This window comes from Dermacentor andersoni, chromosome 5 (assembly GCF_023375885.2).
Source record: "Dermacentor andersoni chromosome 5, qqDerAnde1_hic_scaffold, whole genome shotgun sequence".
Taxonomy (NCBI): domain Eukaryota; kingdom Metazoa; phylum Arthropoda; class Arachnida; order Ixodida; family Ixodidae; genus Dermacentor; species Dermacentor andersoni.
In genome coordinates, this window is record NC_092818.1 from 13,515,421 (window position 1) to 13,543,287 (window position 27,867).

Here is a 27,867-nt window from a genome sequence, read left to right on the forward strand (position 1 = left end):
TTGTCCAAAACGCGAGCGATTGCCAAGAGTGATAAGACGGGAGTGTGTTGCTTGTGCCGGCAGTATGCGCAAAAGATACTGCCGAGGAGCTCAAAAACCAACAACTTGTAACTCCAAAATTCTGTCTTCTGAACGACTGAAAACAGTCTTTCACGCACGCATTTGTCTTGAGTGCGAGTCGAAGGCATTCTGCGAGCGTCTAGCATGGTCTGGCTGAGAGAATGTGTTGTGGCCTCCTCTGTATACGTAGCGTACCAACGCGTCGGTGGAGGCAAAGCTTAGGAAACGCGCAGTCGCCCCTGTATTTGTGTTCCTAAAAAGTGCAGAAAATAAGGCCCGGGAATGGAGGAATGCTCGGAATTCGGATGTTTTCTTAATGGTTTATATACGGTATTGTTTCGGATGAGTCGGGTATTTACTACGCTATATATGTGAAAGCGAATTGCTTTTGTAATGCCGCCCATTCACCACTTCAGCACGTTTCGCATCTACAAGCAATATTCTTATAAGGTATTAATAACCAAAATGATACATGCTTGTAATTTTTTTTCAGCTCACGCCGTCCAGAGGAGCTTCGTTCGATAATTACTGCTGCTTAGCTGGTGCCACAAAGTTGGATAAGTGCACAAGAGCCCGGAACGAGCATTTATATAGAGAAAAATAAACATTTCCTCATTTCACCAGACGTCCTGCGTATCTATATTTTTGTTAATCTTAACCATACGGAGCCAATTAAAAAAAAAAAAAGAACGATTGGCACGTACCTTAAGGTTGTAGCCACTTCCAAAGAGGAATTACAATTTCTATGTTGGTAGTGCTCTTCGCAGAGGCAATTTTTTATTACAAGTGAGGAGTCGGTCTTTGTAGCCTGCAATTGCTTTCATTTACTTAGGTATTCTTCCAAATGTCTGTCCTTGTGGATTGATGTTATTCATTTTTGAATAATTATAGATTTACGTAACCTGTGCTCTTGCCACTGATGACAGGTTGCTAGTTGTTAATTACTAGTACTGACAAATTTTATAGGAAAGCTAAAGGTCTTTCTTAATGATAAAAGTTTCAATTCTGTGAGAACTTGAAGGTATATTTTGTCTACTTGGTGGTAGTTTACCACATCATAATATTGTAAGTGGTGGCCGCGCGATTATGGAACGGTATCACGATCTGTTTAGGTCTGGTTCGTACGTTGGCCAGTCCTCAAACCAAATAATTACTTTAAATCCCCAACTGGTAGATCGAACTACCTTCGTATACGAAGAGTGGGACGGCTCGGTACCGTTGTTCCTTAGCCACGTGCCGTAACATCGCAACTCCAATCCACGGTTACTCGCGCTTATCGTTTTGCTTTGGCACTGTACAAAAGAAGTAAAGCTAAGCTGTAAAACAAGAGGAAAATACTAAAGCGGATTCTTGGCAATGGTTTTGAAGCTTCTTAAAACAAATTTACACAACGGTTTCGGCGAGATTATTTAGGTATTTAAAAGACCCTTTTCTAGATGGTGTTTTTCGCGACTTTTGTAATACCAGATTGAGACCGTCTATAAAATAGGTTTCTACCAGACATTACACCAAATATACGACGTTATCTAGAGCGTGAGCTTCCCTTCCGTGCCGTCTTTTGAACGTTTTCATAGTGTCAGCTAAACGGCGAAAAAAAAACATAATACATCCCTGTTACGCTACCTAGGACCATCCACTCTTGTTGAATTTCTTTCGCTATGGTTTTCATGTAGCGGAGGCTCCAACGCAGTGTGGCCAGGTGTAGGCGCTGTAGGCCTCCTTCTAAGGTGCTGACGCGGCTTCTGAACGTGGTTTGTCTTTCGCGTCTTATTAGCCTGCGACGCCTGGTCGCCGACGGAGTGCAGCTTCAACACGCATCAGCAGTGCTTACACGCCATGCACTTCCTTGCGATGGCGCCAACTATGAAAACTGGTGCGCTAAGAGGCGCAGAAAGGCAATGACGTCGAAGCGCGAATCTCGCTTTCGTGCGGCGAGAGAGGCGCCAAGTCGTGAAGCAGAATGCGTTCACCGCGCACGCTGCGAACTCTGCCACTCGCATTCCTGAAGCTGAGCGCGTCGCAACCGTCTGCCCAAGGCAATGTGGGGCCGCACGAAAGCGCTCGTAGCTTCGCCGAAGCGACTCGGCCGGGGGATGCAGCTCGCCAATAGGGCGCCACGAAGCCAAGCAAACCTGCAACACGGTTGCCGACCCGCAAATCGGGCGGCTTTTGCTACAGTGGACCGTGAGTTCAGGAAGCCAGCTTGCAGCAGTTTCTGTGGATACACCGTTCCACTTTCGTGTTCTACCGAATACTATCAAAGTGGAATAGACCGTATATTTAATTTATTATTACTATTACTGCTGTTTCCTTCTTCCAGTGATCCCATTCAACGCAACACTATCACGAACGTGCACCGACTAGCCTAAACCAGCAAAGCCCCTCTTTGTGCGCTTCACGTGTGCCATTTTGCTAGCCTTGGGCGTTCAGCTTTATAAATTACGAAGTTCGCGTCAAGTCTGCCCTGTGAATCTTGATTTTCGCACGCCACCTTCCTGCTGCTGCCTCTTCACGACAAGCGTTGCTCGCCAATCCTGTCAAGGAGGCAAATGGTTTCACCCCTCAGGATTGATTAAATAGCTCACACCTAAGACGGTACATAGTTGAGATAAAACACTTTGGTTCATTGCACCGAATTCATAGACCAGACATGACGCTTTTCAGCATAAAAAAATTAAAAAGAGAAAACAGTGAGATGCGAAAGGAAAGACGAGCGCTACTTTCCTTTTCCTTTCCTTTGGCCTTTCACTGTTTCCTTTTTCTCGAGTTTCTTGCGCTAAAAAGCAACGTGTAAACACCAACTCGTCCAAGATGCTTTCCTCATAGACCAGAATAAGGAACGAAGTAATATTAAATACGCTCAGGGTTATATAGAAGTGAGTGAATTCGGAGGAGTGCCCGCTTATTCGAAGAACATGATTTTGTTTTGTTTGTGTGCTGCTGTAAATATTGTATAGCACAATATGCGCCATTTGATAGCCCTTGTCGACTTAGGATTTGGCTTTAGGGATGACATTATCTGCCGTCAGTGCCTTTTCTGAATATATCGGATTCAATATCATTAAGTACACTGTATTATTAAATATATTCAAACCACCGCATTTGCTTGGCGGATAAGGCTGTTAAGCACGAGGTAACGGGTTCTATTCTCCGCTGTGGCGACCGTATTTCCATGCGGGGCGAAATGTAAGAACTCAGATTTCGCAGCAAGAACCCTGCAGGTGATCAAAATTACGACCCATACTGCATGTCTCGTAATCATATGGTGGTTCGGGCACGTGAAACATAAGAGTTAAATTTTTTTGCGACATATTAATTAAATGTCACATGCACAGTGTAGACATGTGAATTCTAATATATACACTTCGTGTATATGATCGGTTTAATTAAATTATTGAAACCACTTGTGGAGACTCATTCGATACGGCGTATGAATGGCTCCCGGCCCTGGCGGTCGCATGCAAACGGCGGATAGGAAAAGGAACAGAATAAAATATTGGCGTGCTGCGAACACTATATGCAGTTTACAATATACCGAACAATTCAAATGAGTTGCCCCCTACGGGCTTTCTGAGGTAATACAATTAAATGAAATGAATACTTACAAAGCTTAGTATTGTGCAGCTTTAAAATGTCAAATCTCACCAGCAATTCTACATTATTTTCCTGATAAGCCCTGTGTCTGTGTGCGTACGCTATGCTTGTTAGGTTAGCTTTAACATTGTTCTTCGTGCTTCCAATCACATGACTATTTTTGTAACTGTAGCCGAAAGTACAAGTGTCTGGAAAAGCTGTAGCAGGTGTCACTTGAATCTGTAGACATTTATATTTTGTGGGCGTTTAGTCCACGCTTGCCATCAAGATGTGTCGAGCTGGAAAACTTTGCCCGTGTGCGCAGTGCCCCCGCAATGGGTCATTGAACCCAGCGACACCTCGGTGCTGCTAGGGCGCAGTGTGCGCATGGACTGCTGGGCGGATGGTCACCCACTACCCACCATCACTTGGGAGCGAGAAAACTGTGAGACGCTGCCTTTCGTGCAATTTGGCTAGCCCAGAGGGCAGGAATTAGTATATCATTATTTTTGTCTGTGTGCTACTAGCTACTTTTTCACGCTTAGCCAAATAGTACCTGCTACGTCGGCTGCAGAACATAGACTAACAAACAAATGTTCATAAAATAAAATATAAATGAAAAAAGAATCGTGTTCAGCGCATTTAATAAAACGTTCAAGTAAGTCCATTGTGCGTGAGAATAAGAACATTAAGCACAGCAAGTAATCACGTTGTAAACAAATGAGCGAAATGAAAAAATCTTGGAGCACTATCTCTGTTGGTTTACATTAAGCTCGTGTAAGAACCTTGGCGGCACACGTAAAAATAGTGGCATTTAAACTAAGTATAGCTCACTCAGAACACACATTGTTCCAATAGTTTTCAGCAATTCTTGCCCACTTCTAGTAGTTCTTTTAAGGTGCTAACGGCACGTTTTTGTAGTTCAGTTGCAGGCAATGCCTCCAATATTTCTTTTTTCTAACCAGGAGAGCTTTCTGACGGGAATGCGCATTTTATCACGGAGTTCCTTTTTCCGTTTGCGGCGCATGATTAATTAATGTCACTTAACTGGTGGTAATTGATCTCTTGCATAACTGTACGGTTAAGTACCAGGAGTTGCCTGGATTTCTTTCATGTTTCAGTGTACGGAACGCCTGGATTCAGTGCCATAACCGTAGGCACAGAATACGAAATTTACGCCAACGGTTCCTTGCTTGTCAAAAACGCTCAGGAGCAAAGCGCAGGTGAGAATTAACTTTCGTGGTTTTTCAAATGTCTTTTTTAACATAAATGTTACATCTGGGTAAAGCGTACTGGCAGAATATACTGTGTGCACTGGCTGATCTTGGCAGTACCTGGTGTTAAAATACTCTCTTTCCAGGCCGCTACCTTTGTCAAGCAACAAATGGGATCAGATCAGGATTAAGCAAGCTCGTTCACTTGAAAGTCCATGGTACGTTCATCATGTTATTAGAATTAGAACTATAATAAATGCGCGACTGGTAATCTTATAAGATGCACAAGTATTAGCAACTACAATAATAATTCTGAACATTTTATTATAATTTGAGCATACTTACTGGCTTCATTTTTATTTTCATTTCTCTCTGAGTTCACCAAGTGAAAGAGACGTCTGCCATGCTATTATGTCGAACAGGCAAGCGGGAGCAAGTGAATTGGTCAGTTGTGGGCCAACAGGCGACCATTGCCTGTGTGAAGGCAGTGTTAGCTTCGTCAGTTCTTGATACCATAGTTGCAAAGTGACCTATGTAATCAGCATGCGATCGGTTTTCACATTTTAATAACCAGTCCACGTCTACTAGAAACATCTACAGGAGGCACATCACCAACCGCCTGATAAGTCTAGATCCTTGCAGGAAGGCTACGCAACTTAGAGAGCCTCCAGAAAAAAAGGAAAAAAAAAAACAAATTACAGGCCGATGTTATGCTGTAGAACGTCTAGCTGGCGTAGTTCGTGTATTTCAAAAATCGTTAGTGTCTGCGAGCCCGAGGCATGAGTGATGAAAGATTTGCGACGAACGGCATGCTGTATCAAATCTTGATGGTGTAAAATTTATGGAGAGCAAACAAAAAACAGGAAGGCAATTCTGGCTCGTTCTATTTCCTTTTCATTCACGTGTAACATACAAAGTGAACTGCAGTTGCCTCAAGTGGAACGTTGCTCATTCATTAGAAATGTCTGGGTTGTTTCGAGCTCTTATAGTCGCAGATAGAGAGAACGCATTGGGCTCGAAGCACTACGTAGTCATCTATTCCCACGTTTCCGCACAAGCTATTCTAGGGCTTCAACAGGACCAAATACGATGGAGAACACACGCCTTTATATCCTAGCCCAAGTTGACATTCCCCGCTGAAGCAGATGGCAGCGTCGCCATGATGGACTAAAAAAGGTTCCCTCGCTTTTCTGGCAAAGAACACCTCAACTTTGGTTCACGGCCAACAGTGCACTTTTTTCTGCTCGCATGCCCGGTGAATCGAATGATATTTTTATGTATAGCAGCGGTTTGGTTGCTTCAATGTTGATCATAATCCAACCGTACTGAGCCGTGTGGGGTCCTTGCCTAGGTGCAATGTCTAAAGACGATGGGGCTACGTGGGTGGTGTGTGAAGCACTTTTATATTATTGACCCAACTGTTTCCTTCAATTGGTTAACCACGCACCCTTTTCTTACAAGCCGGGCCCCATTTCGCCAGTAAATTCCGAAGCGAAGCCGTGCGACGGGGTGACACAGCTCGTCTGCGCTGCAAGGTGCAGGGTGACGCGCCCATTGCGCTCAGCTGGGCCAAGGATGGGCAACCGATTGGTCCGCCGTCGACAGACCCACGGTGAGTAGACGCCGCTTGGCTACTCCGAAGCGCCGGGATAGACAATGAAAGGGCAACGTTATCAGGAGGAAAAAAAAAAACGCTAGAAGGCGATTCAGCCTGTAATTGAAGTTTATGAAAGGCACTCTCTTCGTCGGCGAGTTAGCAGTGAGGATAGCACGTATGAAGCCTATAATCATCCAGAGCCACGCTGGAACGACAGCGTTTGATGTACGTCAACTGCAGGTTGAATCGCCTTCCAACTTTTTGTTATCAGTTATCACCACCGTCACCGAGGTCATCAACGTTATCCTCGCCATCACCAACACAATCATCATCATCGTTAGCGTAGTCACCAGCATCATTCTTACCATTAACATTAATTAACCAGAATTAACTTCTGGTTAATTATCATCATCAGTCATCACGATCATTTTTGACAAACTTTAGACGGTACTATCTTTGGTATCGCCCTGCGAAAGTGGTATAAACACAGGTTAGAAACAGACGTACATAAGTGGTGGTAACTCGCTGAGCAAGACAGTCTAAGGAAGACAGAAGTACGTTATGATAAATGATGAAACAGTAAGGAAAGTAAGAAAAATTTATTGTCGGCTATTGCAAGAGCCACAAGGACAAAGAAACGGACGTTTCGGAGTTCACCTTGTATACGAGCCTTGAGAATTTTCATCTGGTAGAAATTACGGATTCCCAAAGCTAATATACCGAACACCACACGCATCAAATTCATACGCGGAATTACTAGAATTATTATTGCAGAATATCTCAAACTTTCGCTAAGAAAAAGCTGTGCATAAATTGCTCAGTAAATAATGGGTGTTGTGTTGTCACTGTCCTTTACATTGTTTCCAGTCTTTTACTGTTTCGGCCTATTTATGTCAGATCGACTGCAGCGGTATCTTGTGTTGTCAACTGCAAAATTAATCATCGATGCTGTTTATTTGTGGAGGATTTGCTTATGTCCGCTGTTTATAGCGTCTTTAGCCTGTTCTCTCAGTTTGACAAGGCAATACTCTGCCACAGAGAAATTAATAAATAATTTAACAAAACACGACACAACAATAGGCATTACTAGTGAAGGTTGAAACTACCTAGTCCACACTGGTGTTGTCTAATCTACTACCATTTTCCCGCATTCTCTCCAAGTATTCATTTCCATATAAAAAATAATGCTAAGGTAAACCAAATGGTATTAACAACGAACAGAGCTATGCAAGAAGAACGGAGATGGACAGCGACCTCTCTAGTGATAAAAAAGGTAATTATTCTAGAGATGGTAAAACATGAACGTTTTATTTTACAAATAATAAATATCGCATATCGAAATGAATAGTTCAACGCAGGCTCATATATTTGCGGCAACAGTATTTAGTACGGTATAATTAGATACCACACCTGCGCTGACGAGTGCAAAAAGACAGCAAACAATCCCGTACGACGGATAGGTTTTAAACGAAAAATTCCTCATTTTCATGTTAGCGAAATTCGGCAGAGGCACTTCAGACTGATTTCATGGGGGAATGGGAAAGCATTATAGTCCCTTCGTGAAAAGATTTCGACTGATGTTTTCGACAAGCATGGAGAGTCTATCAGTCAAGAGTACATCGTAGTAGACGCAGCACCAATGAAATCCTTAGGGCAAGTAATGCGTGTAAAGCCTCGTTTTCATTTTGCTCAATCGTGACGTGGAGTCGACACTCTGTTGGAATAGACACAGTACCAATGAAATCCGAAGAGCAAATGATGTGCGGAAACAGTGCGCTCATTTTATACACTCATGACGTGCAGTCAAGAGTGCATCGGAGTAGTCGAAGCACCAATGAAATCCGAAGTGGAAATGACGCTCGGAAACAGCGCGCTCACTTTATACACTCATGACGTCGAGTCGAGAGTCTATCGTAGTCGACACAGCACTGACAAAATCCGAAGCGCAAGTCACGGCACGGAAAGCAGCGCGCTCGTTTTATAAACTCAAGACAGGGAGTCGACACTCCACCGCAGTAGACACGGCAGCGATGAAATGCGAAGAGCAAGTGAGGCGCGGAAAGCAGCGCCTTCACTATAGACATCCGTGACGTGGAATCGAGAGTCCGTCGGAGTAGACAAAGCACTGATGAAATCTGAAGAGCAAGTGACGCGCGGAAACTGTGCTCATTCTATACACTCATGACGTGCAGTCAAGAGTCCATCGGAGTAGAAGAAGCACCGATGAAATGCAAACCGCAAGTGACGCGCGGAAAACAGCCTACTCGTTTTGTACACTTATGACGTGCAGTCGAGTATCCATTTGAATAGACACAGCAGCAATCAAATCGGAAGAAAAAGGGACGCGCGAAAGGCAGCGCGCTCGTTTTATATACTGATGATGTGCAGACGAGAGTACATCGAAGTAGACACAGCACCGATGAAATCCGAAGATCAAGGGACGCGCTCAAGGCAGTGCGCTCCTTTTATGATATCCGATATCAGGGAAGTGCACCACCGGGCTCTAGAAAGAGCACAGGATCATATTTCAATGGATTCCTGCTCACAGTGGCATCGTCAGCAACAACCTTACTGACAAGGCTGCCGGTCTGCCCATGAAGATACACAGACGCGTCCAACACCTTTGGCGAGGTATGACGATGCCAGGGTGTTACGTTTTGCGCAAGGCGTGTCGAAAGGATCAGACAAGTTCCGGGTGAACGACGTTTATTAACCCATGCTTGTGGGTTGAGGCTCGGCAAGAAAGAGAGGGCCGCTAGCAAGGGGCACTCTGCTTTTAACATTTAGTGGCGCATGCGCACTTCGCAGAGTGCTCTTATCAAGATGAGCGCCAGCCGACACAACACCACCTCCCCTTTTAATGGAGCACACAGTCACTCAGAGTCCAGCTTAGAATCTATCCGGTGGGCGACGATTTCGCATGGGGTAGCGTCTTGCCTCGGCGGGTGCTGGTGTTGCCTGTTGCGCCACCGGAGTTACCATGGGCGGTTGTGGACTGGAAGGAACTGGTGCGCCGGCAGTCTCAGGATAAAACAGGAACTCGCTGGTCGTAACTTCGCCAGCTGTTCCATGCCTAGGGGTAACGTCCTCTGCAGCAGCTGATCCTGGTGACGACGCCAGGTGAAGGTGCCCCTCGGGGTGGTTGCACGTACTTGGAAAGAGACAGGTCCTGTTTGAGCAACAATCGCAGCGGGAGCCCACTTTGGTTTTCCAGAATAATTACGTGCTAACACGCTGTCGCCTATCAAGAAGTGACGTTCGCGACACGGACGACTTAATGCCTGAGTGCACTGTCTGTGTGCTACTCTTTCCCCAATAGAAGGCTTTACGGCATCTAGCCGACTGCGTAAGCGTCGTCCTAGGAGCAATGCCGCTGGTGATTCACGAGTCGTCGCATGTAGAGTGTTGCGATACGACAGCAAAAATTTATGCAGCTTTACCTGCAATGTTCCTCCTGTGCGGTCTTTGCGCAGCGCATTCTTTAAGGTCTGGATGAAACGCTCTGCCAACCCATTGGAGCTGGGGTGGTAGGGAGCCGTGAGGACGTGGCGCGCTCCCATTGCCTGCACGAAGTGCTTGAACTCCTGCGAAACACACTGAGGTCCATTATCGGAAACAATTGTTTCAGGGTAACCAAAAGGTGCGAAGAGCTCAGTCAGACAACGAATCGTGCTTTCTGTAGTTGTCGATCTCATTTCAAAAACCTCTGGCTATTTAGAATGTACGTCGACCACCACTAAAAGCATGGTATTCTGAAAAGGTCCCGCTAAGTCTACGTGAACACGCTGCCACGGTGAAGTCGGCCATGACCACGGGTGAAGAGGTGCGTTGATTGGAGCGTTACGTTGCTCTTGACAACTAGCGCAACTTCTGACACGAAGTTCGAGGTCCGCCTCAAGAGTTGGCCACCACACGTAGCTGCGTGCTAGTTCTTTGCTGCGCACGATACCGGGATGGCCGTCATGGAGTTCGTCCAGAATGAACCCTTGCAGCTTTGCAGGCACGACTACTCTTGCGCCCAGCATGACGCATCCCTGATGCACCGTCAGTTCGTTGCATCTGCGAAAAAAAAGGCTTCAACTGTTCATCCTTGATCGACGCGGGCCATCCCATATTTGTGAATTCCTTCACTTGACAAAGAATTCGGTCTTTACATGTGGCAGCCGCGATATCTCGACTAGAAACAGGCAACGAGTCCAAGCGCAACGAATAAAATGTTTCTTCTGTTTCTTTGGTTTCCGCTTCAAGATCTGGCAGCGGCAGACGCGAGCAGAAATCGGCTTCCGCGTTCTCGCTCGATTTCTTGAAGATAAGATTGTAGGTGTAGGCTGCCAACGTAACGGCCCAGCGTTGCAAACGAGCAGCTGCGATGGTGGGAATACCGGTTGTCGGGCCCAATATTGTTTGAAGAGGCTTATGGTCTGTGACCAATGTGAATGAGCGCCCATAAAGATAGAAGTGGAACTTCTTTACACCGAAAATGATGGCTAACGCTTCTTTCTCCAGTTGACTGTATTTCTTTCCCGCTTCAGATAGCGTTCGTGAAGCGTAAGCAATGGGCCGTGCCCTTCCGTCATCGTAGACATGAAATAGGACTGCTCCTACACCATACCGAGACGCGTTGCATGACAACCTAAGTTGTCTTTCAGGGTCATAGTGTCCGAGCATAGGTGGTTGTGCCAATAGCGCTTTCACTTGGTTGAACGCTTTTCTAGCATGCTTGTCCCAGTGCCACGCTACCTTTTTTTGCAGAAGTCTGAAAAATGGTTGAGCTATCGTTGCTAACTGGGGCACGAACTTGCTGTAATAGTTGACAACGCCCAACAAAGACTGAAGCTGCTTTTTTGATTTCGGCTCTGGTGCCTGGATAAGTGCGTCAACTTTATCTGACAATGGGGAAATGCCTTCAGCGCTGATTTTGTGCCCAAGGTAGTGAAGTTCGCTTTGAAAAAACGAGCACTTCTCTTTCTTTACCCTGACACCTCGGCTTTTGAAGACGCTCCAGCAGCGCTTCGAGATTAGCTAAGTGGTCTTCTAGTGTTTTCCCAGTTACCAAAATATCATCTAGGTAGCAGCAAACACCCTTGAGGTCCTTTAACATCGTGTCCATTATCTTTTGGAATATCCCCGGCGCGGAAGAGATTCCAAAAGGTAATCTGTTGACGACAAACAATCCCTTGTGGGTGTTCAAGGTTAGGTATTGCTTTGAGGCATCAGACATGACCACTTGCTGATAAGCGCGGTTCAGGTCGATCTTTGAAAAATGTGTGCCTCCAGACAGAGCCGCGAATAAGTCATCGGCTTTCGGCAACGGGTAACGTGTGACGTCAAGGCACGGATTCACTGTCACCTTATAATCGCCACAGAGGCGTATGCCACCGTCTTTCTTGATAACGGGTACCACTGGCGTTGCGTGATCTGATGTGGCAACGGCCGTTATGATGCCCATTTTTTCCATCTTCGAAAGTTCAAGCTCAACCGCCTTTTGCAGTGCGAACGGCACGTTTCTTGCTTTGAGAAACTTCGGTGCCTGATTAGGCTTGAAATACAGCTCGGCCCTTTCTTCTGTAATCATGCCTAGCTCATCTTTAAATAGAGAGTCGTACTTTGCGATCAAGGCGTGCAGCCTTTCCTCTAATCGACAAGAAAAAGGCAGCTCTGACCTTGGCAGATGGTGGACGTTCCAGATTTTGTTCCACTCCAGCCTAATTGCCTGAAGCCATTCCCGACCCAGCAACGGTGGCCCCTCCTGGTCGACGACGTATAGAGGAAGGCTCGCCGTGTTGCCACCGTGCTGCACCTTGACTTGCAGGACGCCTTTTGGGATCACCAGGGCTCCTGTATAGGTGGGGAGCTTCACTTCTGTCGGGTTGAGCCTGGCTGATGAAAGAAATTGGCGGTATTGTTCGAAAGGCATGACTGTGACGGCGGCACCTGTATCTAGCTCCATAGGGATTGTCACATCATTTACTTTCATCGGTACCATGATGGGCTCAATACTGGGAGCAGATACGCCCCTTACGACTACCACTTCCGAGCGGGATACCACTGATAGCGTTTTTACAGCGTCCTTGATGGGGCGTTTCCCACGCGACTGGCCGGAGGTGCTACGGCAAACTCGTTGCAGGTGTCCCCTTTTGTTGCACTTATAGCATTTGTCATTTACGTGGGGACACGCTTTGCCGGAATGTTTCGGCGACCCGCAGCGAAAACATGCCTGCGACTGGACACTCGAAGTCGCCTGTACCTTATGCATGGGGTTGGCTGTAGAAACACCTGTACGGGCCTCCGCAGTGCTTTTCGTTGCCGCCTCCATAGCCACCGCGCGCTCTACCGCTCTCTGAAACGTAAGCTTGCTATACTCAGTGAACAGCACTCGCTGTATATCCTCTCTTAACAAGCCGCAGACGAAGCGATCCCGGAGGGATTCATCTAACAAGCTTCCAAAGTCACAGGTTCGTGCTAGGTTCCGTAGCTCGGCAACGTAATCAGAAATGGACTCGCCTTCGACTTGCTGCCTCCCGTGGAACTGCTCGCTCGCCAATGACCGATGGTTTCGGCGACAGATGGTCCCCCAGCGTCTTCTTTAGTACCTCGAAGCTCTTGGCTGAAGGCAGCTCCGGGGCAACCAGTGATTTCAGAAGACTATAGGTACTGGGGCCTATGATGCTTAGGAATGCATGTACTCTGTCACCTTCGGGAACGCGGTTGACGATAAGAAACGACGTCAGCCGTTCTTCGTACGACGCCCAGTCATTCGTGGAAACGTCGAATGATTCCATCTGGCCCAGTGGAGCAGCAAACTGCGTCGAACCTGCACTGGCTTCTTCGTTCATGATATCAGTCAGCGAAGAAAAGAAAAAGCAGCACTCTTCAATCGTCGATACTGAACAGAGGCTGAATGCCGAGAACACTTGCCTTCCTTGACGCTGCGCAACTCTTCAAAGTCCCAGCCTCGTCGCCACGTGTTACGTTTTGCGCCAGGCGTGTCGAAAGGATCAGACAAGTTCCGGGTGAACGACGTTTATTAACCCATGGTTGTGGGTTGAGGCTCGGCAAGAAAGAGAGGGCCGCTAGCAAGGGGCACTCTGGTTTTAACATTTAGTGGCGCATGCGCACTTCGCAGAGTGCTCTTATCAAGATGAGCGCCAGCCGACACAACACAGGGAACTTCGCCTACTTGCACTCAGAGTCATAAGATGTCTGGTGTTCAAGTGCCTTCGATTGCCGATAACATAAACTGGACCCCAGGCTACGGCTACAACTGCCATGTAGCCTTTCCCACGGCTAAACAACATTGCTGTGCCGCTTGTGGCTGGGAGTGGCGTTCACGAACGCATGTTCATATTGTTTCGGAATGCCCGAGAGCCCGATGTGCGACTCCTGTGGGTACTAGCGAACCATCGAGCACCTATTGTGTACCTGCCGTCGCTACGATGCACAACGCCTCTCTCTGCGGGCAACTTTACACCTACTGGACTGAAGACTGTTCACCGAGTCATACTCGGACCGTGGCCGCGCCAAACACTGGCATGAAAAGCGATTCGTGCACTAGTACAATACATCAAGTGCACCGGCTTAAGAGACTGTTTATGGTGTCCTTCTGTATAGCGTCTCTCCCACACGCACTCAGGGCTTACACTCTCCCTTTTCCCTCCCTATTACTTTTTCCACCAGCCCCCACGTAGGGTAGCCAACCTGGGTCTCTTCTGGTTGACCTGCCGGCCTTACCTGTCCATTCTTTCTTTCTCTCTTTATGCACTCGTTACGTGGAGTCGACAGTCCATTGGAGTAGACACAACGCCGATAAAATCCGAAGCGCAAGTGACGCGCGGAATGCAGTGCGCTCATTTTATGCACTCATTACTTGGAGTCGAGTGTGCATCGGAGTAGACATAGCACCGATGAAATCCAAAGCGCAAGTGACGCGTGGAATGCAGTGCGCTCATTTTATGCACTCTTTACGTGGAGTCGAGAGTCCATCAAGGTTGACACAGCACCGATGAAATCCGAAGCGCAAGTAACGTGCGGAATCGAGTATTTCATTTTATGCACACCTTACGAAGAGTCGAGAGTATAAAAGAGTAGACACAGCACCGATGGAATCCGAAGCGCAAGTGACGCGCGGAATGCAGTGGGCGCATTTTATGCACTCATTACGTGGAGTCGAGTGTGCATCGGAGTTGACACAGCGCCGATAAAGTCCGAAGTGCAAGTGACGCGTGGAATGCAGTGCGCTAATTTTATGCACTTTATAGGTGGAGTCGAGTGTGCATTGCAGTAGACACAGCACCGATGAAACACGTAGCGCTAGTGACGCCCGGAATTCAGTGGGCTCATTTTATGCAGTCATTACGTGGAGGCGAGTGTGCATCGAGTAGACACAGCAGCGATGAAATCCAAAGCGCAATTGACGCGCCGAATGCAGTGCGTTCATTTTTATGCACTCATTACGTGGAATCGGAAGTCCATCGGAGTAGACAGAGCACCGATGAAATCCGAAGCGCAAGTGACGCGCGGAATGCAATGGGCTCATCTTATGCACTCACTACGTGCAGTCGATTGTGCATCGGAGTAGACACAGTACCGATGAAATCCGAAGTGCAGGTGACGCGCGGAATGCAGTGCGCTCATTTTGTGCAGTCATTACGTGGATGTGAGTGTGCATCGAGTAGACACAGCACCGATGGAATCCGAAGCGCGAGTGACCCGCCGAATGCATTGCGTTTATTTTTGTGCAGTCATAACGTGGAATCCAAAGTCCATCGGAGTAGACAGAGCACCGATGAAATCCGAAGCGCAAGTGACGCGCGGAATGCAATGGGCTCATCTTATGCACTCATTATGTGACGTCGAGTGTTCATCGCAGTAGACACAGTACCGATGAAATCCAAAGCGCAAGTGACGCGTGAAATGCAGTGCGCTCATTTTATGCACTCTTTACGTGGGGTCGAGTGTGCATCGGAGTAGACACAGCATCGAGGAAATCCAAAGCGTAAGTGACGCGTGGAAAGCAATGCGTTTTTTGTGCACTCATTACGTGGAATTGAAAGTCCATCCGAGAAGACACAGCACCGATGAAATCTGAAGCGCAACTGATGCTTGGAATGCAGTGGGCTCATTTTATGCACTCACTACGTGTAGTCGAGTGTTTATCGGAGTAGACACAGCACCGAGGAAATCCGAAGTGCAAGTGACGTGCAGAATGCAGTGCGCTCATTTTATGCACTCTTTTCGTGGAGTCCATTGTGCATCGGAGTAGACACAGCACCGATGATATCCAAAATGCAAGTGACGCGTGCAATGCGTTCATTTTTTTGCACTCATTACGTGGAATCGAAAGTCCATCGGAGTAGACACAGCACCGATGAAATCCGAAGCGCAAGATACGCGTGGAATGCAGGGGGCTCATTTTATGCACTCACAAAGCGGAGTCGAGTGTGCATCGGAGTAGACGCAGCACCGATGAAATCCGAAGTGCAAGTGATGCGCGGAATGCAGTGCGCTGATTTTATGCACTCGTTACGTGGAGTTCATTGTGCATCGGAGTAGATACAGCACCGATAAAATCCAAAACGCAAGTGACGCATGGAATCAATGCGTTCATTTTTGTGCACCCATTGCATGGAATCGAAATTCCACAGGAGTAGACACAGCACCGAAGAAATCCGAAGCTCAAGTAACACGAGGAATAGAGTATTTTATTTTATGCACTCATTACGTAGAGCCGAGAGTCTATAAGAGTAGGCAGCACCGATGGAATCCGAAGCGCAAGTGACGCGCGGAAGGCAGTGGGCTCATTTTATGCACTCATTACATGGAGTCGAGTGTGCATCGGAGTAGGCACAGCATCGATGAAATTCGAAGTGCAAGTGACGCGTGGAATGCAATGCGTTCATTTTATGCACTCATAATGTGGAGTCGAGTGTGCATTGGAGTAGACACAGGACCGATGAAATCCAAACCGCAAGTGACGCATGGTATGCAGTGCGTTCATTTTTCTACACTCATTGCATCGAATCGAAAGTCCACCGGAGTAGACACAGCACCGACGAAATCCGAAGCGCAAGTGACGCATGCATAACAGTGCGCTCATTTTATGCACTCACTACGTGGAGTCAAGAGTCCATCGGAGAAGACACAGCACCGATGAAATCTAAAGCGAAAGTGACGAGCAGAATGCAGTGGGCTCATTTTATGAACTCATTACGTGGTGTGGAGTGTGCATCGGAGGTGACACAGCACCGATGAAATCCAAAGCGCAAGTGACACGTGGAATGCAATGTGTTTTTGGGCACTCATTACGTGGATCGAAAGTCCATCGTAGTAGACACAGCGCCGATGAAATCCGAAGCGCAAGTGACGAGCGGTCTGCAGTGGGCTTATCTTATCCGCTCACTACGTGCAGTCGAGTGTGCATCGGCGTAGACACAGCACCGATGAAATCCGAACTGCAAGTGACGGGTGGAATGCAGTGCACTCATTTTATTCACTCTTTACGTGGAGTCCATTGTGCATCGGAATAGACACAGCACCGATGAAATCCGAAACGGAAGTGATGCGTGGAATGCAGTTCGTTCATTTTTTTGCACAGAAATCCGAAGCGCAAGTAACGCGAGCAATGGAGTGATTTCATTTTATGCACTCTTTACGTGGAGTTGCGTGTGCATCGGAGTAGACACAGCCCCAGTGAAATCCGAAGCGCAAGTGACGAGTTGAATGCAGTGCGCTCATTTTATGCACTCACTACGTGTAGTCAAGAGTCCAACGGAGTAGATACAGCACCGATGAAATCCGAAGCGCAATGACGCGTGGAATGCAGTGGGCTCATTTTATGCACTCGTTACGTGAAGTTCATTGTGCATCGGAGTAGATACAGCACCGATGAAATCAAAACGCAAGTGACGCATGGAATCAGTGCGTTCATTTTTGTGTACTCATTGCATGGAATCGAAAGTCGACAAGAGTAGACACAGCACCCGAAGAAATTCGAAGCGCAAGTAACGCGCCGAATGGAGTATCTTATTTTATGCACTCATTACGTAGAGTCGAGAGTCTATAAGAGTAGACAGCACCGATGGAATCCGAAGCGCAGGCGACGCGCGGGATGCAGTGGGCTCATTTTATCCACTCATTACGTGGAGTCGAGTGTGCATCGGACAGACACACCATCGATAAAGTGCGAAGTGCAAGAGACGCGTGGAATGCAGTGCGCTAATTTTATGCACTCTTTAGGTGGAGTCGAGTGCGCATCGCAGTAGACACAGCACCGATGTAACACGAAGCGCTAGTGACGCCCGGAATTCAGTGGGCTCATTTTATGCAGTCATTACGTGGAATCGGAAGTCCATCGGAGTAGACAGAGCACCGATGAAAGCCGAAGTGCAAGTAATGCGCGGAATGCAATGGGCTCATCTTATGCACTAACTACGGGCAGTCGAGTGTGCATCGGAGTAGACACAGCACCGATGAAATCCAAAATGCAAGTGACGCGTGCAATGCGTTCATTTTTTTGCACTCATTACGTGGAATCGAAAGTCCATCGGAGTAGGCACAGCACCGACAAAATCCGAAGCGCAAGTAACGCAAGGAATCGAGTGATTTCATTTTATGAACTCATTACGCGGAGTCGAGAGTCCGAAAGAGTAGACACAGTGCCGATGAAATCCGAAGCGTAAGTGACGTGCGGACTGCAGTGGGCTCCTTGTATGCACTCATTACGTGGTGTCGAGTGTGGATCCGAGTAGACACAGCACCGATGAAATCCAAAGCACAAGTGACGAGTAGAATGCTGTGGGCTCATTTTATGAAGTCATTACGTGGAGTCGAGTGTGGATCGGTGTAAACACAGCATCGATGAAATCCAAAGCACAAGTGACGCGCGGAATGCAGCGCGCTAATTTGTGCACTCTTTACGCGGAGTCGAGTGTGCATCGGAGCAGACACAGCACCGATGAAATCCAAAGCGCAAGGGACGCGCCGAATGCAGTGCGTTCATTTTTGTGCACTCATTACGTGGAATCGAAAGTCCATCGGAGTAGACACAGCACGGATGAAATCCGAAGCGCAAGTGACGAGCAGAATGCAGTGGGCTAATTTTATGGACTGATTTGTGGAGTCGAGTGCGGATAGGACTAGACACAGCACCGATGAGATCCAAAGCAAAAGTGACGCGCGAAACGCAGCGCGCTAATTTTATGCACTCTTTACGCGGAGTCGAGAGTCCATCAGAGTAGACACAGCACCAATGAAATCCGAAGCGCAAATGACGCGCGGAATGTAGTGGGCTGGCTCATTTTATGCACTCATAACGTGGAGTCGAGTGTGCATCGGAGTAGACACATCCCCGATGAAACCCAAAGCGCAAGTGACGCGCCGAATACAGTGCGCTCATTTTATGCACTCTTTACGTGGAATCGAAAGTCCATCGGAATTGACACAGCACCGATGAAATCCGAAGCGCAAGTGACGCGCGGAATGCAGTGGGTGCATTTAGGCACTCACTTCGTCCAGTCGAGTGTGTATCGGAGTAGACACAACACCGATGAAATCCAAAGCGCAAGTGATGCGCCGAATACAGTGCGCTTATTTTATGCACTCTTTACGCGGAGTCGCTTGTGCGTCGGAGAAGACACAGCACCGATGAAATCCAAAGTGCAAGTGACGCGTGGAATGCAGTGCGTTCATTTTTGTGCACTCATTACGTGGGATCGAAAGTCCATCGGAGTAGACACAGCGCCGATGAAATCCGAAGCGCAAGTGACGAGCGGAATGCTTTGCTCTCATTAAATGCACTCTTTACGTGGAGTCGAATGGGCATCGGAGTGAACGCAGCAGTGATGAAATCCCAAGCGCCAGTGACGCGCGGAATGCAGCGCGCTAATTTTATGCACTCTATACGTGGAGTCGAAAGTCCATCAGGGTAGACATAGCACCAATGAAATCCGAAGCGCAAGTGAAGCGCGGAATGCAGTGGGCTCATTTTATGCACTCATAACGTGGAGTCGAGTGTGCATCGGAGTAGACACATCACCGATGAAATCCAAAGCGTAAGTGACGTGCCGAATACAGTTCGCTCATTTTATGCACTCTTTACGTGGAATGGAAAGTCCATCGGAATTGACACAGCGCCGATGAAATCCTAAGCGCAAGTGACGCGCGGAATTAAGTGGGTGCATTTTATGCCCTCACTTCCTCCAGTCGAGTGTGCATCGGAGTAGACACAGCACCGATGAAATCCAAAGCGCAACTGACGCGTTGGGTGCAGTGCGTTCTTATTTGGGCACTCATTACCTGGAATCGACAGTCCATTGGAGCAGACAGAGCATCGATGTAATCCGAAGCGGAAGTGACGAGCGGAATGCAGTGGGCTAAATTTATGGACTGATTTGTGGGGTCGAGTGCGGATTGGAGTAAACACAGCACCGATGAAATCCAAAGCAAAAGTGACGCGTGGAACGCAGCGCACTAATTTTATGCACTCTTTACGCGGAGTGGAGAGTCCATCAGAGTAGGCACAGCACCAATGAAATCGGAAGCCCCAGTGACGCGCGGAATGCAGTGGGCTCATTTTATGCTCTCTTAACGTGGAGTCGAGTGTGCATCGGAGTAGACACATCAGCGATGAAATCCAAGGCGCAAGTGACGCGCCGAATACAGTGCGCTCATTTTATGCGCTCTTTACGTGGAATCGAAAGTCCATAGGAATTGACACAGCGCCGATGAAATCCGAAGCGCAAGTGACGCGCGAAATGCAGTGGGTTCATTTCATGCACTCACTACGTGCAGTCGAGTGTGCATCGGAGGAGACACAGCATCGATGTAATCCGAAGCGCAAGTGACGAGCGGAATGCAGTGGGTTGTTTTTATGGACTGATTTGTGGAGTCGAGTGCGGATCGGAGTAGACACACCACCGATGAAATCCAAAGCAAAAGTGACGCGCGGAACGCAGTGCGCCAATTTTATGCACTCTTTACGTGGAGTCGAGTGCGCAAGGGAGTAGACACAGCACCGATGAAATCCAAACCGCAAGTGACGCATGGAATGCAGTGCGTTCATTTTCGTGCACTCATTGCTTGGAATCGAAAGTCCGTCGGAGTAGACACAGCACCGACAAAATCCGAAGCGCAAGTTACGCGCGGAATGGGGTGATTTTATTTTACCCACTCATTACGCGGAGTCGAGTGTTCATCAGAGTAGATACAGCACCGATGAAATCCATAGCACAAGTGACCCGCGGAATGCAGTGCGCTCAATTTATGGACTCTTTACGTGGAGCCGAGTATGCATTGGAGTAGACACAGCACCAAGGAAATACAAAGCAAAGTGACGCGCTGAATGCAGTGGGCTCATTTTATGCACTCATAATGTGGAGTCGAGTGTGCATCGGAGTAGACACAGCAGCGATGAAATCCGAAGCGCAAGTGACGCGCTGAATGCAGTGGGCTCATTTTATGCACTTATTACGTGGAGTCGAATGTGCATTTGAGTAGACACAGCACCGATGAAGTCCGAAGTGGAAGTGACGCGTGGAATGCCGTGCGCTCATTTTGCGGACTCTTTACGTGGAGTCACGTGTGCATCGGTGTAGACACAGGACCGATGAAATCCAAAGCGTAAGTGACGTGTGGAATGCAGTGCGTTCATTTTTGTGCACTCATTGTATGGATTCAAAAGTCCACCGGAGTAGACACAGCACCGACAAAATCTGAAGCGCAAGTAACGCGCGGAATGAAGTGGTTTCATTTTATGCACTCACTACGTGTAGTCGAGTGTGCATCGGAATAGACACAGCACCGATGAAATCCAAAGCGCAACTGACGCGTGGACTGCAGTGCGTTCATTTTTGTGCACTCATTACGTGGAATCGAAAGTCCATTGGAGTAGACACAGCACAGATGAAATCCGAAGCGCAAGTGAAGCGCGGTATCCAGGGCGTTCATTTTTGTGCACTCATTGCATGGAATCGAAAGTCCACCGGAGTAAACACAGCACCGATAAAATCCAAAGTGCAAGTGACGCGTGGAAGGCAGTGCGTTCATTTTTGTGCACTCATTACGTGGAAACGAAAGTCCATCTGAGTAGACACAGCACCGATGAAATCCGAAGCGCAAGTGACGCGCGGAATGAAGTGCGTTCATTTTATGTTCTCATTACGTGGAGTCGAGAGTCCATCAGAGTAGACACAACCGATGAAGTCCAAACCGCAAGTGACGCATGGATTGCAGTGCGTTCATTTTTGTGCACTCATTGCATGGTATCGAAAGTTCACCGGAGTAGACACAGCACCGACAAAATCTGAAGCGCAAGTAACGCGCGGAATGTCGGGCTTTCATTTTATGCACTCATTAGGCCGAGTCGAGGGTCCATCAGAGTAGACACAGCACCGATTAAATCCGAAGCGCAAGTGAAGCGCGGTATGCAGGGCGTTCATTTTTGTGCACTCATTGCATGGAATCGAAAGTCCACCGGAGTAAACACAGCACCGATAAAATCCAAAGCGCAAGTGACGCGTGGAAGGCAGTGCGTTCATTTTTGTGCACTCATTACGTGGAAACGAAAGTCCGTCTGAGTAGACACAGCAGCGATGAAATCCGAAGCGCAAGTGTCGCGCGGAATGAAGTGCGTTCATTTTATGTTCTCATTACGTGGAGTCGAGAGTCCATCAGAGTAGACACAACCGATGAAATCCGAAGTGCCAGTGACGCGTGGGAAGCAGCGCGGTAATTTTATGCGGTCATGACCTGGCGCCGTGTCCTCTCCACTGACCGCACCGTCACGTGCCAGATGGGCCGCGCACCAGCCGCACCTGTAGGCAATAGATTGCTTAGACGTGACATGTGTGACGGAGCACGGGCCAGGCACACCTTTGGTCAGCCAGAATAGTGGAGTCGCCATTGGTCGTGCGTGCTCGTCTCGCACCCGGAGGCCCGATTTCGATTGCCACACAGTGAACTGTGGCAATGTTTTTGTGGATGCTATTATTGTACTTTGTTTCGATGAATCTCTGTGAAGAATTTGCAAGTGAATACGACTATTTTGATTTGTTTTAATCTTGGCGCCGGCGTCCATTTTGGTTACTATCGGATCGTTGCGCCGCCGCCACCAGGAGTAGGAGGAAGACTAAACTTTATTTGTGCACAGCAGATTTGAGACCTAGGCCTCTACCTAAATGACGGCCTCGAGCCCTTGGGCCTTGGCGGCATCTTCGGACTGCTGGATTGCCTTGAGTTGGTCTTCCGATGCACAGCTGAGCAACGCGGTCTCCCTCTGCTCTCTGGTCTTAATTATTTCATTCTGTATGGGTGTACGAGGACAAGCCCAAACCATATGTTGTAGGTCCGCCCTTTCTTCACAGAATCTACATCTATCCGTGTAAAAGTCCAGGTAGTAGCGGTGGTAGGCCACCGGGTTCGGATATGTATCTGTTTGTAAGAGGCGCCATGCCGTCGCTTGCCGTCTATTTAACGAGGAGTGTGCCGGGGGGAAATGGGCCCTTCCCAATTTATAGTGTTTGGTGATCTCGTTAAAGCTGGTCATCCGGTCTCTCTCCGTTCCCAGTATTTGTTGCGTGTCACCTGCTTGGCCTGCCAGTTCTCGAGCTAGGTTGTGCGCTATTTCGTTCCCGGGAAGGGAGGAGTGTGCGGGTGCCCATATAATGTTAATGTCGCGATCTTCACGAAAGTTGTTTAAAATTCTCAGTCCTTCCGGCGAGATTCTTCCTTTTGCATAGTTCTTGACGGCTGTCTTGCAGTCGTTTACTACGATGTTAGCTTCCGTGGAGGCTATTGCCAGTGCTAAGGCAGCTTCCTTCGCCACCTCTGCCTTCCATGTTTTTACCGTCCTACTAACTCTACAGTGGCCCTCTAGACTCGTAGCAACTATCGACATACTCTGTCCATTTGCGTACTCCACCGCGTCCACATAGGCCACGTCCCTTGCACTACGGAATCTTTTGTGGAGAGCTCTCGCTCGTGCGTTTCTTCGATCTTGGTGAAACTCCGGGTGCATGTTTCTGGGGATTGGGGGTATTGATAGATGTTCCCTTATTGTCCTTGGGATGTCTCTCCGCACTCCGTGCTGTGCTTCGTAGGTTATTCCGATGTCATCTAAGATGTGTCTCCCCGTCAAACTCTGCGTAAGCCTTTCATACTGCGCTACTCTCTGGGCCTCAATAAGTTCGTCTAATGTGTTGTGCACGCCGAGCGCCAAGAATTTCTCGTTTGACGTATTTGCCGGAAGTCCCAAGGCTTGCTTATACGCCCTTCTAATAATGCAGTCTATCTTGGCTTTCTCCGCAGCGTAGAGCTTGAGGTAAGGAACCACATATACAATACGACTGATTACGAATGTTTCTATTAATCGGATGAGATTGTGCTCTTTCATGCCATAGTGCCTGTTGGATATCCGCTTTATTAGTCTGATTGTTTGTTGAACACTATTGTCAAGTAGTCTAATGGTTTCTCCGTTATGGCCGTTTTCGGATATGCGCAGTCCCAGTATTCTCAGGCTCTCCACTATCGGTATCGTGGTGCCTTCTACTGTGACCACAATGCCCGGCCTTTCCCTAATGCTTTTTCGACCCCGGCATGTGGGCCTATAGAGCAGAAGTTCTGATTTTTGCGAGGAGCATCTCAGTCCCTTGTCTTTGATGTAGTCTTCCACCGTGTTTACTGCTGTTTGAAGGATCTCTTCCACATGCCCATCGCTTCCACCCGCCACTCAAAGGGTGATGTCGTCCGCGTAGAGGCTGTGTCCGAGTCCTTCTATCTTTTCGAGTCTCGCAGGAAGACCGATCATTGCCACGTTGAATAGAAAGGGAGGTAGGACTGAGCCCTGCGGGGTACCCCTATTACCTAGCTTGAGCGTGTCCGATTTGTATTCTCCAATTGAAATCTTTGCGGTACGACCTGTCAAGAAGTCTTTGATGTACGCGTATGTTTTACGTCCTACATCCAGCTTTTGGAGATTTTGTAGTATGGCCTTGTGCGTGACGGTTTCAAAGGCCTTAGTTAGATCGAGACTTAGTATTGCCTTAGTGTCTAGACTTTTCTCACCCGCATGCCACCAGAGCCGCCACCACCACCTCCGCCACCAGAGCCGGATTTTTTGCGTAATCGGGTGTGCAATACTTTCGCATTAAGAACGCGACACGATTAGGTTGTGTTGTTTTTAGCGCCTGGTTGCAAACGAGCATTTCAAGAATGAATGGCTTCTGTACGACGCTTTTTAAGAACGCTAAATAAATGGCCGAGGAAACAAGATCGGAACTTGTTCGAAAACAGCCCACAAGAAAAGCTGCTAATGCATTTGCATGCCTTATACACATGTTGAAGGCAAAAAAATGCATCACTGGTTGTAGTGTGAAAGACAAAACTGCTACGTGGTTACACTGCTAAAAACGCGAAATTATTTTAAATGCAAAAATCTCAAGTTGCCATCTAGGCTTCCGCCACAAAGGCGAAAACAAAACTTGCATTACTCAATTTGTTTGTGCATTTACGAAATCTTTTGCCATTGTTTCACTTCCCACAATTTGTGAAAATTTGTTTAGCAGACTGGGAGCAGTAACGAGCCTTTAACTGTGGAATCTTGCAAAATGTTTGCTACATTGAAATATTTGAAAATACCGTGTAGGCCTTTTTTGGATACGTTTAAGGCTAGTTATTGTGTAATATTCGATTGTTATTTGAAACTTAGAGAATTAGTCCTCCGTACAAGAATTTTTATCTCCGCATTTACACTGTTATACATGAGCGATAAAATTAAAATGAAACCATAGGCCTGATTTTCTTTGTTATCAGCTCATAGAAAACTTAACCATAATAAAAACCTAAATTTTCACTGATATAAAAAAACAATAAATTTTTCCTGTTCTCTGCTACCTCATTGTCTCTTGGTTTCATAATGCTGCTACATTTATTTATAAGTATCATACATATTAGAAGGCCCATGGCAATCTTGAATATTGGCGTGCACTTCTTTGGCAATAAAAAGATGCTGTATGCGCACACTGTACGCTCACTTTATTGCATTGTTTATTAGGATGCATCATCATCATCATCATCAGCCTATTTTATTATTATTATTACGTTTATAAGGCTTCGTCGTTGCGTTATTTCAGCCAATTTCCCATGCATCCATCCCTCAATGCAGCTACACTTTCCGTGAGGAGACGCCCGGTTCCCCGAAGCATGCTGCGTCACTGCTCGTGATTACAAAGGTGGAGCGTCGAGACGCGGCTCTCTTCACCTGCCATGCTTCCAACGCCTACGGTGCCGACAACCTCAACATCAAGCTCATCGTGCAAGGTGATTTGTATCCTGCATTTGCGTGCCAGGAAAACCGCACGTTGCAGCAAGGCTCGCATCCACGAATCTCTCGCAACGTGGATGCACGAGTGTGCGTAACTGGACTGGTTGGCGTATGTTGAACGTAATTGAACAAGTGCCCGTCATCTTCACCTGATGTCTAGTCCCACCTTTTCCGCTGTTCGAATCCCTGCAATCTACGTTGATGCGATTCATCAGAGACTATAATCTCGCAGAGTAATTATTTATGCCTTTTTAAAACGGATAGCATTCTTTGGCTATTTCAGCCGTTTTCGTGGTTGGTGGCATGTTGATAGTGGGTCGAACTTGGGCGATTGTGGACGGTGTGGCGTCGCCCACGAAGTGTATGCCGCAGAGGCAAACGCGCTTTTATTCGAACACTGACGGCGTTGACGCCGCCACATCGAGGGGAGCATGTAGCGGACGCGTTCGCTATCCGCGGCTTCCACGCAGGAACTCCGGGAAGGTGAGAGAAGGGGCGCCAAGGAGTAGGGGGGGGGGGGCTGTTGCGTGTTCGTTCATTCGTCTTTTTGTTAGGGCTATTCGCTTACATCGACAGTCATCGTCGATGGCTTCTGCATAATTTATTTAACCTTGTCAGTGTGTCCGTGGAAGCGACAGGCTGTCGGTGTTGGCTTCCACTGATGGTGAGCTGCTTCTTACAAGGGACGATGGCAGCCTAGGCCATGACCAAGTCCACTCAGGGAATGAGCGAGCTTATGCTTGGAAAAAGCGTAGCACATGTTTATTATTTTATTTTATTTCACTGTCACTCCCATGGGTGAGAGTAGAGTTACAGGCGTAGAATACAGAAAATATACAGAAACATGCATTGTATTCGATAGATAAAGAAAAATGATGAATACGTTCCAAAATTAAAGAAACACAGAAAGTTTGTCACTTTGGCGTGGGCAGAAATTTATCAAATTCCTATACAGGCGTTTCTAGTGTTGACTGCGCGGCATGAAATTGGCCAACCGCGTGGCATTCCGAGATTACTTGAGGGAAAGAAGAAAACCTTATTGTTATCACAGAAATATTTTTTTACATTGGGTCATGCTTTTGGCACTCTTTTCCTTGTTTCGTTATGTTAACGAAAGTTACGCGTTAGTTTTCGAGTGACAATTCAGCAATAGATAAAAAAACTTCGGGCGGTTTATCTTTGCTCTGTCTCGTAGTGTAGCGCTCCATGCGATGCAGAAGCTCAGTAGGTGAATCGGTTCGCTTGTGGCGGTTAAAGATGAACCTTACCGCCTTGCGCTGCACACTCTCAAGTGCTGAAATGTTTGTATTTACGAATGGAAGCCACACAATGTCCACGTATTCCAGGTTTGGTCTAATGAACGTAACGTATGGCAAATGCTAGGTTTCTCTAGTTGCATTACGGACGGTTCGTTTAAGAAAAGTTAACTTATTCATTGCTTTTTTTGACACATGTTGCACTTGGGCTGTCCAGGTAAGGTCAGCTGTTATTGAAAGCCCGAAGTTCTTGTATGGAATTACCGCTTGAAGGTTTACGTCGGTAAAGGAATTTGCGAATGAAAGTTTACGTTTCCTATTTGTTACTGTCATTGTGACCCTCTTTTAGCATTAGTTACCATCTGCCATTCTCCAAACCTCTGGGATACCTTGTTCAGAGAATTACTAAGGACCATTTACTTGATCCTTACGGGCTTTAATTACACTGTAGAGCATGCAATCGTCCACGAATAACCTAATTTTAACATCAACTGTTTCTACAGTATCGTCTAAGAATAACATAAAAAATTGGCTGCAGGCTTACCTTGGTTAAGCCTGGAAGATCGCGAAAGCAATACCCTTGGCTGTGCTTTGGTTCGGCTGATGGTGTGGACGTGGTTGCCCTTTGTTAAGCTTATGGCTATACATCATCCGACATAGCGCAAGGCAGCGCGCCGACCACTGCGAGGAGCCGAGCTGTAGCCCCATTAATCCTCCTAGCGTGACGTCACACCAGTGACCACCCTCTCTCGGAAGCGCCGCAGCAGCGGCGCGCAAGGCTTCGCCTCCACTATCGATGCCGCGAGCTGGGGTCCCGTCTCTCGGTCTGGCGTGACGTCACACCAGCGAGCT

General features: G+C 47.5%; 1 protein-coding gene across 2 annotated transcripts in view; it reads left to right on the top strand.

Annotated features, from left to right (window-relative positions):
* The window catches only part of LOC126529843 (cell adhesion molecule Dscam1-like), a 1,068,543-nt gene that overhangs the window by 475,057 nt on the left and 565,619 nt on the right, over positions 1–27,867 (top strand). For both annotated transcript variants that reach the window (XM_055070116.2, XM_055070117.2), the window contains exons 15-19: positions 3,959–4,078; positions 4,755–4,856; positions 4,994–5,065; positions 6,309–6,459; positions 25,601–25,755. In XM_055070116.2, coding sequence (XP_054926091.1) covers positions 3,959–4,078; positions 4,755–4,856; positions 4,994–5,065; positions 6,309–6,459; positions 25,601–25,755 — 600 coding nt within the window. The remainder of the gene's footprint in view (positions 1–3,958; positions 4,079–4,754; positions 4,857–4,993; positions 5,066–6,308; positions 6,460–25,600; positions 25,756–27,867) is intronic.